Source organism: Carica papaya, chromosome 7, assembly GCF_054855325.1.
Source record: "Carica papaya isolate Zhongbai chromosome 7, ASM5485532v1, whole genome shotgun sequence".
Lineage (NCBI taxonomy): Eukaryota > Viridiplantae > Streptophyta > Magnoliopsida > Brassicales > Caricaceae > Carica > Carica papaya.
In genome coordinates, this window is record NC_142315.1 from 20,729,737 (window position 1) to 20,741,650 (window position 11,914).

The 11,914-nt window shown below is 38.8% G+C and overlaps 2 protein-coding genes across 5 annotated transcripts; both read left to right on the plus strand.

Annotated features, from left to right (window-relative positions):
- Positions 1-1,499: 1,499 nt before the first annotated feature.
- LOC110818584 (serine/arginine-rich splicing factor RSZ22A-like) lies at positions 1,500-5,790 on the plus strand. Of its 3 annotated transcripts, XR_015813041.1 has the most exons (7): positions 1,500-1,650; positions 2,124-2,226; positions 2,564-2,652; positions 3,493-3,706; positions 3,893-4,006; positions 4,300-4,462; positions 4,628-5,790. XR_015813041.1 is itself a non-coding variant. In XM_022047500.2 (6 exons), the coding sequence occupies exons 2-6, from the start codon at positions 2,138-2,140 to the stop codon at positions 4,334-4,336; spliced, it is 543 nt and encodes a 180-aa protein (XP_021903192.1). In that variant the 5' UTR covers positions 1,500-1,650; positions 2,124-2,137; the 3' UTR covers positions 4,337-4,618. The 3 variants fall into 3 exon arrangements, 2 of the variants coding, with proteins under 2 accessions (XP_021903192.1, XP_021903191.1); XM_022047500.2 differs by lacking the exon at positions 4,628-5,790 and having other exon boundaries at positions 4,300-4,618; XM_022047499.2 differs by lacking the exon at positions 4,628-5,790 and having other exon boundaries at positions 1,504-1,645; positions 4,300-4,618.
- An 839-nt stretch (positions 5,791-6,629) lies between these two features.
- CNGC14 (cyclic nucleotide-gated channel 14) lies at positions 6,630-11,049 on the plus strand. 2 transcript variants are annotated; one of them, XM_088206868.1, is made up of 7 exons: positions 6,630-7,124; positions 7,207-7,774; positions 8,397-8,480; positions 8,563-8,864; positions 9,179-9,290; positions 9,695-9,931; positions 10,014-11,049. In XM_088206868.1, exons 1-7 carry the CDS (start codon positions 7,096-7,098, stop codon positions 10,710-10,712), a joined length of 2,031 nt encoding a protein of 676 aa, XP_088062994.1. In that variant the 5' UTR covers positions 6,630-7,095; the 3' UTR covers positions 10,713-11,049. The 2 variants fall into 2 exon arrangements, with proteins under 2 accessions (XP_088062994.1, XP_088062993.1); XM_088206867.1 differs by having other exon boundaries at positions 6,631-7,124; positions 8,268-8,480.
- The last annotated feature ends 865 nt before the right edge of the window (positions 11,050-11,914 follow it).

Below are 11,914 nucleotides of genomic sequence, written 5' to 3' on the forward strand. Positions count from 1 at the left end.
TTAGCGACCTTAAGCAATTTCACACATTCGTTGATTCATGAAATACCGTTTTATCATTTATTGAACTTTAAAACCGTGATAGGAAATAGGGTGAGGGGTCCTTACTCGTTTCGGGGTCCGAACACGGCTTCACAGTGCGCTTGCAGGCTGTCCCTAATTTTCCCTGAATTTTCATCGGGGAACTGAAACGCACTACTGGTACCTGCACGTGTTCCAAAAAAATCCCAAATTAGGCCCAGGGCCCCTTTCGGCCCTAATCGCAACTCCGGCACGGCGGCTCCGCCGTGCTCCGGCGACGGCGCCGCCGCTGGCGGCGGCGATTCGCCTCGAGTTGGCTGTTTTCGGCCGTTTTCGGTCGAATTCGGCCACACTCGCATCGGTCCCTGCGAGAAAACAACCCTAGGATCCTCGGGGGGCCAAAAAATCACGGAAAAACGGAGCTTACCGGCGGCGGCGCTCTCGGGTGCGGCGGCTCTCCGGCGAGGTTCGTGTTTTGGTGATTCGGCTCCGGTCAACCTGTAGAGAAAAGAGTGGTGATCACGGTGATATAAAAATTGCATCAAACGGAGGCCGGGAAGGGCCTCATCGGAGGCAAAAATCGAGAAGGGCGCGGCAGCGCCGCTGGGCTTCGGCCGTGCATTCCGGCCGTTTGGCCGGGATTTTGGCTCCAATTTGGCCACATGAGGAATCAACGTGGAAAAACGAGTCGGGGGTACGAAATTTACCTCGATCGGCGGTCGGAAGTTCCTCCGGTGCGACGGCGGGTGGCGGCGGCCGGCTTCTGGTTCGTCTTCTCCGGCGAGTGGCAGGCGGCTAGGGTTTGTGGTCTGGTGTGGGGGTTCTATTTATAACCCCTTGCCTTTTGATCTCAGCCGTACATTTTGTTTTAATCTGGACCGTCCGTTTTTGATTAAATCTGGGCCGTCCGTGCGTTTAAATCTGGGTCGTCCGATCGCGCCCACGCGGATCGCCAACGTGGCCCTTTTTGAAACGACGTGGTTTTGCCACGTGGCAGGTCCCGGTTGGCCGGGACTGCTGACCGGGCCTGCTGACGTGGCTGCTGACGTGGCCCTTTTTTTTTTTTCCTCCTCGGTCCGGGCGCTACATCAACCTTATACCATTTACTTATTAAAGAAATAAAAAAACTTTATACCTCTCATAACTAAAATAAATATAATTTTGTAAATTAATTTCATACAAATTTATGAATTTGTTGTTTACAAAACCTATGAAAAACTGAAAATACAATATACAAGTGATCTTTTACAAAAAAAAAAAAAAAAAAAAAAAAAAAGAAAATTAAGCATCGGGCGGTTTTTTAACCCCCTAATGCGAAAACAAGAGAAGAATAAAATTTTTGAAATTGAAAACTTTCACATATGCAGGCTGAAAGAATTAGATTGGGCTTTACTTCATTTTATTGTTTTCAAATATACCTGTCTAGGCCCATAATTCCCAGGCCTTAATCAACTTGCTTTCCTGATTTTTTTTTTTTTTACTTCGTATATTATTTAATCGAAGGGAGGCGGAGGCCAAGGCAGTGCCCCGTATAAAAGCCAAAGCCCTAAACGAGACACGAGAACGAAAGGATATAGAACTGTGCAAAGCTGCTAGGGTTTCTCTTTCCTGTTGCCTGCTTATACTCGTAAGGTTCACATCTTCAACATGTTGCAATGTTTATGTGCTAAATTGTTGTGTAAAATTTCTACTCTCTTTTAAATTTATGCTTTTTCTTTTTTTTAAAAAAATATTTGGTTTCAGAATCCCTAAGCAAACTTTGATTTTCCTTTCCCAGCTGCCAAACGCGTATTTCCAGTTTCTTCTTTGGGTTTATATTCGAAATTAGCAAGATAGGTTTTAGATTGGAGATCTCCCATTTGATCCCTAGAGAACGTGAACATTTTTATTCTCCTGTTAGAAAAAATTGTTTTCCTCTATATATCTTCTACTGAAAGGTATTGAAGCATGTAGGTTAGGAAAAGGAAAATATATTAGTTTTCTGTTTAGTCGACATTCCTAATCATTGTTTTCAACTAGGAGTTTGCATATGGTTCTGTCTTTATATTGTTTTGCTGTGGTTAGAAATCTTAGTTCCTTCATCTTCTATTGTGTATTTTTAACAGGTGAATTTGAAACAATGTCGCGAGTGTACGTGGGTAACCTGGACCCACGAGTCACTGAGCGAGAACTTGAGGATGAGTTTCGCGTGTACGGAGTTATTCGAAGGTAAAAATGGATCTTATTTTCTGATTAATACTACGTGCTTTGTGCCATGAAACTTGTTTCAACAAACTAAGAGTTTGTCCCGTGGGTGCTACCAGCAGAAAATCTTTTTGAGTATGTTTGTTTTCAAGGAAGTACTTGGCGACAGCACTGTTGTAATTGTAATACTTAAACAGAAACTTATGAATGCCCTCTGTTAAATGCCAAGTTAGTGGGTTACAATCAATGGCCTAGCAATTTTCTAGTTGGCAGTGTGTTTTCAAGTAGTGGAGGCAGATTTGTCTATGCTTTGTTGCTGTTTCTGCCTTATTTTTCAATATCTTTTACGCTTTGTATGCAGTGTGTGGGTTGCTCGAAGGCCACCAGGCTATGCCTTCATTGACTTTGATGATCCCAGGGATGCAAGGGATGCAATTCGTGATTTAGATGGTATGTCTGAATGTCTAATTACAATGCACCACTTATTCTCTTTTTGTTGTCATAATGAATAGTTTATTTTGATTTTATTTTATTTTTTTGAAATTATTTGATGTTCTTGGAAGTTGGTTATCTGTTCAAAGTCTCAGTTGTGTTTTTTCCTCATGTCTGTATTCATTCATGGAAGATCTTTGATAGAGAAGGAATAACTTTCCTTTGCAAAATAAACAGGTGTTGCTAGTGCAGTAGTTTATTCAGTTTCCAGACACCAATCACTTGTAAACATCCTATGGCCATGGTTATATATGATGTGAATGAGTTAGGTATGGGGAAGAATGTTGATAGGATATGAAATTTTGACACTTGAGCATTATGCATTTTCCCATTTCTTCGTCTTTTGAGACTGCGGTTATGCCATACATATGCGCCAAGTTCTTTTTTTGGGGTTAAAAGGTATGTGCCAGGTTCATTAGGAAATTTCCTGCTGTTCTGAACTAAAATCTGATTAAGAAGCTCATGAAAGGACCATACTGGAGTGGAACTTTTACTAAATTTCAATCTCATTTTGTTGAAATGCTAAATATTTTTGTTGAGTTTCCTGTGATATTCTGATCTTTTAAACTCTTTGTTATTTCCTGTGCTTGTTGAGTGTCTTTTGCTTTTTCATCAAGTATCGCTTTGGTGAATCTGCTGTTATGGGTGTGCTTGAGTTCATCTATTCTTTTCTTTTTAAAAAAACAAAACTTAAACATCTAACGGATTTTGCTGGTTTCTCTTGGTTGAAGTGACATCTTCTAACTGGATGATACTTGAAGCTTCCTTCTAAGTAGTTGCATTTTATGTTTGGGGTAGGCAAGAATGGCTGGAGAGTTGAACCTTCTCACAATTCAAGAGGTGGTGGTGGTGGACGTGGAGGAGGGCGTGGTCGTTCAGGTGGTTCTGATTTGAAGTGCTACGAATGTGGTGAGCCCGGTCATTTTGCTCGTGAATGTCGTTCACGTGGTGGCTCAGGAAGGCGTCGCAGCCGTAGCCCTAGGTACCGTAGGAGTCCAAGCTATGGAAGAAGGTAATGTTATTGACTTGTTCTGTTATTGCTAGCATCAATTTTAATGCCACCATTTATTGACGTATAATTTACCTTATTGCATTATATATGTTTTAATTTTGATTTCCTCCTAAAAGTTAATAGGTTGCATAAAGTGGCCATCATAAATTTTTAATATTATCTTCTGACACTCCTTATTTGAAGCAGGAGTTACAGTCCTCGTGGAAGATCCCCAAGACGTCGCAGTCCTTCTCCTCGTGGACGCAGTTATAGCAGGTCACCAGGATATCGTGGACGAGAGGAGTTGCCATATGCCAACGGGTGAAGTTTCTTTAGTAGCTTGATTTTAATTACTCTATTGGCGAAAGCTTTCACATTGAATTATAGCAATTAAGACCTTGCACCTATATAAGATCTAAATGAAATGCCTGACATAAGCTACTACACTGTGCATTATGCTTCGACAACATCTTTCTCAACCACATAAATACTTAATCTGGTGTGCTGGTGCACACACTCATCTCATTGGGACAGTTCTTTATTTCATATTATCACTGTGGGCTTTGCCTTTGCTTGCTGTTTCTCATTCAAAAGTTTTTACTGGATTTGCACAGAAATGGCTTGAGGGATCGTCGACGAAGCAGGAGCTGAATGTTGACAAGTGATGGTGTTGCTTTTGTTGAGATGATATGAAGCTTAAGTGTGTTTAGTATGTTTGAACTTCAGTAAGACTATGTTTTAATTGGGCGACGCCCCCAGCCTCATGAACCTGGATAAGTTAGTTTCTTTCTTATAGCTATGATGATTCTCTCTTTTATTTAGCTAAGAAGAGTAGTTGTATTTTCTTTATAGGAAAAAGATTTAAATTGTTACATACTTATTGAGAGACATAATTCCTAAGATCAGTGCTGAAAATCTATGCTTTTTCCTTTTTGTGTTGAGGTGTCTTCTGGGTCTCTGCTTCATTGGCTTTGTGCTTCTACACTGCCCTGGGGCTTCATTGTTTGCTGCCTGCTATGGGATCTTCAATTTTTGATGATTGTCGGTCCCAGCCGGCTTCATCTCTAGATGCTTCTGTTTGATTATCTCATCAGCTGTGATGTGACTCCTCCAAAATCTAGTGGCATTTCTTTTGTTTAACTTAAAAAGGGATTGAGGAGCTGCTTCAAACACTTCTGGCAGGTACTTTAATCTGTTCTACAGAAGTTTGGGGTTCCGTTTAAAATAATGTGCTCTGAAATGCTTAAAATCTCTGATGATTTGCGAACGTGGTAATAATAACAGAATTTGATTCTTCAAAGTTCGCAGGATAATGGTATGATTTCTTGCTTTACCTTTGCCTTCTTTTTAGTTGGGAGAGGGTCAGGTTTATTGAATGGTTTCCTGCAGTTAAAGGCTTTTCTTACCCCAACGCCCTGCTTGGTCATTCAGATGTCAGTGCAGTGGAAGGAATATGGAATACTTTCTGGTTGAATGGTTTATAGATTGATTTGAACCATCTTTTTTCGTTGTCATCATCCAAATGCAAGAGGTGAAATTTTAAAGTGCTAGGTATGCCCTTATTTGTGAGGTGAGAGTTACGGGGGAAGAACTAAGATGATCATTTTTGCTCCGTTTTCTAAGTTCAATTTTGTTTTTTGTTTGTTTTCTTTTACCCTTTTTGGGGTTTTATGAGGGAGGTGGAGGGTAGTATTGGTAAGGTGGATAGAGATACAAGATGAGAGCTATAGTCCTTTTATGGCCTCTTCTCATTTGAAGGTGGTTAAGATATTCTACCATGGGATTTGGTTTTGCTTCTGGCTTTATGCATTGATATGTTGCAAGCATGAGTTCCACGTCCTGTTTTGTTTTCTGCTGGGCAACCCGGATCTGGCAGCTACACGATTTTTGGTTAAAACTGCATTTTTGCTTGGAGATGATGTCTCTTTCAGTCGGCAAGGAAAGAATCTCAAGATTTTTGTAGTATCTGTAAAGCTAACTCAGCTTCTCTTGCTCGTTTCATTCTATTTTGTGAAATCTGGTTGTGGCTTGCAATTGTGCACCCTGAGAAGATGGTGTATTTTTCGTAACTAATAAAGGAGAAAAGAAAACCGAAGTTGAACAAATTGACTAGTGAAATAGAATAGAACCCTATTATTATTGTTAAAAACGAACGAGACGAAATGATTGGATGTTAATCTATTACCTCTACAAGCTTAAAGTGGCCAAAAAGTGTAGAGACAATTGGTTGTTAAGAATCAAATCGGTAATGATTAAAAGTTTTAATTTCATTTAGTCGTGATTGGTATTTTAATGGAAATCCTTAATTGTGTTATAGTGAGGCAGGCACCTGTCTTGATCAATAATATTACTCTTGCGGGAATCTGTGACATTACTTATTTCGTCTGCCTGTAAAATTGAAACCTTGCAATCTGATCGGAGAATTTTATAGGAAGTACGATTTTACAGTATGAATATAGACTGTTAATATTTAAATAAGAACAAAAATATAAAAAAAAAAATGAATTCATGAAATGCAGTTTAAAAATAAATAAAATTCTCATTTTGTGAGGAATTTTTCATGTTTCAAGATTTGCGTTCATAATCAATCAATCTAGTGTGTTATATTTAATTTTCTCATTAAAAGCAAAAAAAATAACTTATGATATCCTAACTGAGGAAAGAATGATATGTTTGTATTTATACATTGATATGTAAAGAAATAATGTATTTGTGTTCATACGCCAACTGTTGTGGTAAGTTTACAATTGGGGAAGTCGCGAAAATCTTGCCTCCGGAATGAATATAAAAATCTTTATATCAAAATCTTCTTCTGTTTTCTTTTCCTTTTTCCTTTTTTTGTTAATATATATATTTTTTTCTTTTATCAGCGCATTATACGCGGTCTTTTTAATTTTTTATTTATATAATAAATTTTTTAGTCGTCAATGATGACTCTCACGTTCTCCTTCATATTGAATGCTGTCTTCTAAGCAGTATGCTTCGAGTTCATCAACTCCCCCCCACCCAAAAAACAATATTAAATAGATGAATTAACGGCCTGCATCAGCTCCACGCTTCTTTTCCTTCATTGTTAGTTATTTGGTTTAATGGAAGTCAACCAAATGAGACAACCGTAAACTATCTCTTTCTCTTTCTCTACTTCTTCCTCTTCCTCTTCCTCTTCCTCTTCTTCTTTCTCTTTCCTTACCTGAAGCCTCACATTTCTCTCTCTGTCTGCCTCCGTCTTTCTTTCACATCTCAAAACGCCTTCAGCTTTCAATCAAGATGCGTTTCTTAAGGACGGCGATATGAACTCCACTGCTAAAATGGGGAATTCTCGCAGTCCCTTTTTTAATATCGCTGTTTGGATCTCTCATTTATGTCACAACATTGTTTAGTACTTGTTTCCTTCTGCTACATTCTCAAAAATGGACTTCAAGAAAGAGAGACTCGTCAGGTAATTCTCTACCATCTGCTCTCTCTCTCTCCTTTCTTCATATATGGTTATAAGATGAATGGCTTTCCCCTCCGATTCCCAGGTTCCACAATGATGAAAAACGGAATCCCCAACTTTCGTGGGAAAAAAATGGCGCTGGTCAGCTAGACAAGCCCCTGCCACTATACAAAGTATCGGCTCCTTTACTGAAACCTGAAGGAGTTGTCATCAGTGAAAACACTAAACCGAAAAAAATTCCAAGGTTCGGAAGGTTCAAGGTCTTTCCAGAGAACCACGAGCCATTGAGGGGGCAGATTCTTGATCCGGCCAGTGATATTTTCTTGCAATGGAACAGGGTTTTCCTCTTCTGGTGCTTAGTGGCCCTGTTTGTTGATCCATTGTTCTTCTACCTCCCCTCGGTGGTGACCAATGCGAAGTCTTCTTGTATGCAAAGTGATTCGAAATTGGGGATTGTTGTCACTTGTTTTCGGAGTTTCGCAGATGCGTTTTATCTGTTGCACATGTTCATTAAGTTTAGGACAGCTTATATATCGCCTACTTCACGGGTTTTTGGGCGGGGTGAGCTTGTAAAGGATCCCGAGCTGATTGCCCGGCGGTACCTAAAGTCGGACTTCCTAATAGATCTGCTGGCATCACTACCTCTACCCCAGGTACTTTCTCCAATTTATTTGCGGCCTTTTGGGTTATTATTACTTTGATACATCAGTGATTATTCTACGGTTATATGCCGTCTGGACATGATCAAGATTCTTTCTTGAGAGAGAGAAATAACAATTGGTTGATTTCTTTTTCCTTTTGAAGTGTCATTAAGAGTTAAAAAGAAGGGGCACAGATGTTTTAGTTCATCTTCACCCTCCATGTTTGGTCGTTCACAATGTAGAAAACAAATTGCCAATTTTTACTAGTTGAATGTTTCCTTCTTAGGTAACAATTTCTGTATAATTGAGTTTACATGTTTCCCTGGGTTTCTGACGGTTAGCTAAGTGATCTCAAATTGTGAGAATATCCTCATAGCTCGAAGTATTATTGCATATCTCTGCTTTCCACAATGATTTTCTTGATATTGGTGAAGAGAAAGTAACAGAAAAAATTTGCAAAAGTAACAGAAAAAATTTGCACTTTTGCTATTTCTTCTTTTGGCAGATTGTTATCTGGTTCATCATTCCGGCAACTAGAAGCTCCCATTCCGATCATACCAACAATGCCCTTGTCTTGATTGTTCTGCTCCAATATTTACCCAGATTATACCTGATTTTCCCTTTAAGTTCTCAGATAATAAAAGCAACTGGAGTGGTTACAAAGACTGCCTGGGCTGGAGCCATATATAATCTCCTGCTATACATGTTAGCTAGTCATGTACGTAAATTCTTACCCGCTTTAAGGAAACTTACTGACCCTTCAAGTAGGCTCGTTTTGAACCAGATTTCTGTTGTTGTAGGTATCAGGGGCATCATGGTATTTGTTGTCAATTGAGCGCCATGCAACATGCTGGAAGTCTGAATGCAGAAAGGAGTTTACTCCTTTGAAATGCATTCCCCATTATTTGGACTGCGGCACATTAAGCGACGGTGGCCGCAAGCAATGGGAAAACACTACTGTTGTATTTAGAAATTGCAACCCTGCAAATGATATCAGCTTCAACTATGGCATATTCGAAAATGCATTGACAAACAATGTCCTTTCCTCGAAGTTTATTGAGAAATATTTATACTGTTTGTGGTGGGGCTTGCAAAATCTGAGGTATGTTTTTATGGATATGCTAATATGATAAATTTGCTGCAATTACAGTTTGACTTACGCATGAATTTTAGATGAAATGTTTGAGCATTTGTTTCTGCATACTATTTGAGGTTACAAACTTCGACCGGAACAATTTTTGCAACATGTGATATTATAATACTAATTACTTGTAGCCTATACAGGATTTTAGTTGGATACATGTTTTTAAGGAATGGATTCCCTGTTAACTAGAAACGCTGATGGAAAGTGTTACTGCATAAAATGGTTCTTTTTTCTATTTTTTGATGCGCCTATTCTGCTATCTTAATTTTCAGTTCCTATGGCCAGACTTTGTCTACAAGCACCTTTGTTTGGGAAACCTTGTTCGCCATACTCATCGCCATACTGGGTCTGGTTTTGTTTGCTCATTTAATTGGAAACATGCAGGTATTAATGAAACTTTATGCTCTTAGCAAAGTGTTATTTAACCTGTAAATGCCCATACGTATAACCTGAAATCAACTATTGTCTATGACTTGATTGATGCTAGGAGTGAAACTTAAGAATATTTTTAGACTCCTAAAGTTTGTTACTTAATTACAGACATTCATATTTGTTGCTTCTATAAACCCAAGAACCTATTTTGTTTAAAAAATTGCGCATTTTTCACTTGTCTTTTAGCACTTATTAATTTATATAGATACCCAATCATCACGGACTATAATTTTTAAAGAACCGGAAAAATAAATGGAAGAAAAGAAAACATTAATTGTAGCTTCCTCTGTTTCCTTGTTGATATTTATTGACCACTCTGTTGTGACTCATCCATTTAAACCCATCTGTTTTGTTAGACTTACTTGCAATCCATCACTGTGAGACTTGAGGAATGGAGGCTCAAGCGAAGAGACACTGAGGAGTGGATGAGACATCGCCAACTCCCTCAAGATTTGAGAGAGCGAGTTAGAAGATTTGTCCAGTATAAATGGCTTGCAACCCGCGGAGTTGATGAAGAATCAATCTTGCGTGGCTTACCTACAGATCTCCGTAGAGATATCCAACGCCACCTCTGCTTAGACCTTGTTAGACGTGTAAGTTCTTAGCATAGTCAACCTTTGTTTATTATTTCAGATTGGATTGTTTATATTGACCTTTAACTTTCCTCTTTTGCAGGTCCCTTTCTTCTCACAAATGGATGATCAGCTACTAGACGCCATATGTGAGCGCTTAGTTTCCTCCTTATGTACTCAGGGAACTTATATAGTTCGTGAAGGCGACCCAGTCACAGAGATGCTTTTCATTATCAGAGGGAGACTAGAGAGTTCAACCACAAATGGAGGTAGGACAGGTTTCTTCAACTCAATTACTTTAAGACCAGGTGATTTTTGTGGAGAGGAACTGCTTGCTTGGGCCCTGCTCCCAAAATCTACTATCAACTTGCCTTCCTCCACAAGAACAGTGAGATCCCTTGTTGAAGTAGAGGCCTTCGCATTGCGAGCAGAGGATCTCAAATTTGTGGCCAACCAGTTTAGGCGTCTACACAGCAAGAAGCTGCAACACACCTTCCGTTTCTACTCCCACCACTGGAGGACGTGGGCAGCCTGCTTCATTCAGGCTGCTTGGCGACGATACAAGAAGAGGATGATGGCCAAGACCCTTAGCAGTATAGAGTCTAGAATGGTTGATGAACAAGTGAGTGGTGGAGAAGAACAAGAGAGTAGTACTGTTGCACCGTCGCTTGGTGTCACAATACTGGCTTCTAGGTTTGCAGCAAACACACGAAGAGGAGCTCAGAAAATCAAGGATGTTGAGATGCCCAAGTTACAAAAGCCTGACGAGCCAGACTTCTCTGCAGAGGCAGATGATGAGTAGTTCAGTTCAGTTCAGATACTACTTACTAGTAGTATGTTACAAGTCTATCACGGGAAAGATCAAGTTACAGTATTCGGTCCCAAAGAGATGCACCATTTAAGATAGATTTGTGTTACTAAACGTGCTTAGTACATATACAAACCCAGGTATAATATTATTCTCATGGTAGGTGAGATTAACTAGAGAATCTCATAGGTGTAGCTGTTTTCAGTCTGTATGATATTTGTCGTTTCCTACTCCATACATAGTTTCTCATGTGGAAAAACAGGATTCTATGATGTAGTTTGATCACAGTAGATGGCCGAAAGAGGCATCGAGTTTTCTCCCTTTTGGGTTATTGGATTGGTATGAAAATATATATATATACACACGCACACACACACACACACACACACACATAATTATTTTGTCCTGGTCTTATTTTTAAAGTTCATCTAGTCTTAATTTTATTTTTTGGTTAAAGGAATCTCAAGGAGTTTTAAAAGATTTGGTAATATATTTGAAATGTAAATGATTTCGAAGTTGGTATGAAGTATAAAATAAATATCTTTAAATTTGTTGTATATCTTTATTATGTGTATATTACTTTTTATTGGGCTAAATGATATCTAACCAAATAAACTGGTTACGGAACAGATTGTTGATAAGAACATTTGATGAGTCGTATTTTGGAGTCAATTGTTGGATTGGATTTTACGCGAATTTTAGAAAAGCTGAAGTTGACTTCGTCTTCACTCTTCTTGAGCGCCGGAATTCCTGTGAGAGTTTTCTTTCCTATCTTTAAATTGCGTTAATAGCGCCACATGTTGTCAAAATATGGATCATATCCATCTAAGAACATGGATTGAGTTTAGTTGCATAGGCTCATATAGACATATATATATATATATATTTCTTTTTTGTATATATGAAGTCTACGTCTGTTTTTTTTTTTTTGTTTTTTTTTGCACATGTTCAAGCTTCTTTTTCTCATTCTAAAGATACAAGATTTGAGAGATAAAAACCCTATTAAGGTTTTCTAAATCCTCGTCCATTTTCATTCTTCCTCTTCCTTTTTTGCCCCTTCTGTCTTTCATCCTGTGGATCCTCCTTGACCTTTCTTTCTTTATTCTTTTTTTTTTTTTTAAAAAAAAAACTCATTGTATTAGAGTTATGATTCAAAACAAAAAATCAAATCAAACCGCAAACTTAGCCCCTCATCA

Excerpts from the sequence above, each read along its gene's own strand:
- LOC110818584 (XM_022047500.2), top strand. The coding sequence starts at position 2,138 with ATGTCGCGAGTGTACGTGGGTAACCTGGACCCACGAGTCACTGAGCGA. Across the intron at positions 2,653-3,492 it reads TGCAATTCGTGATTTAGATG|GCAAGAATGGCTGGAGAGTT; the intron begins GTATGTCTGAAT and ends TGTTTGGGGTAG. Across the intron at positions 4,007-4,299 it reads GAGTTGCCATATGCCAACGG|AAATGGCTTGAGGGATCGTC; the intron begins GTGAAGTTTCTT and ends GGATTTGCACAG.
- CNGC14 (XM_088206867.1), top strand. The coding sequence starts at position 7,096 with ATGGACTTCAAGAAAGAGAGACTCGTCAG. Across the intron at positions 7,775-8,267 it reads CATCACTACCTCTACCCCAG|ATTGTTATCTGGTTCATCAT; the intron begins GTACTTTCTCCA and ends TTCTTTTGGCAG. Across the intron at positions 9,291-9,694 it reads ATTTAATTGGAAACATGCAG|ACTTACTTGCAATCCATCAC; the intron begins GTATTAATGAAA and ends CTGTTTTGTTAG.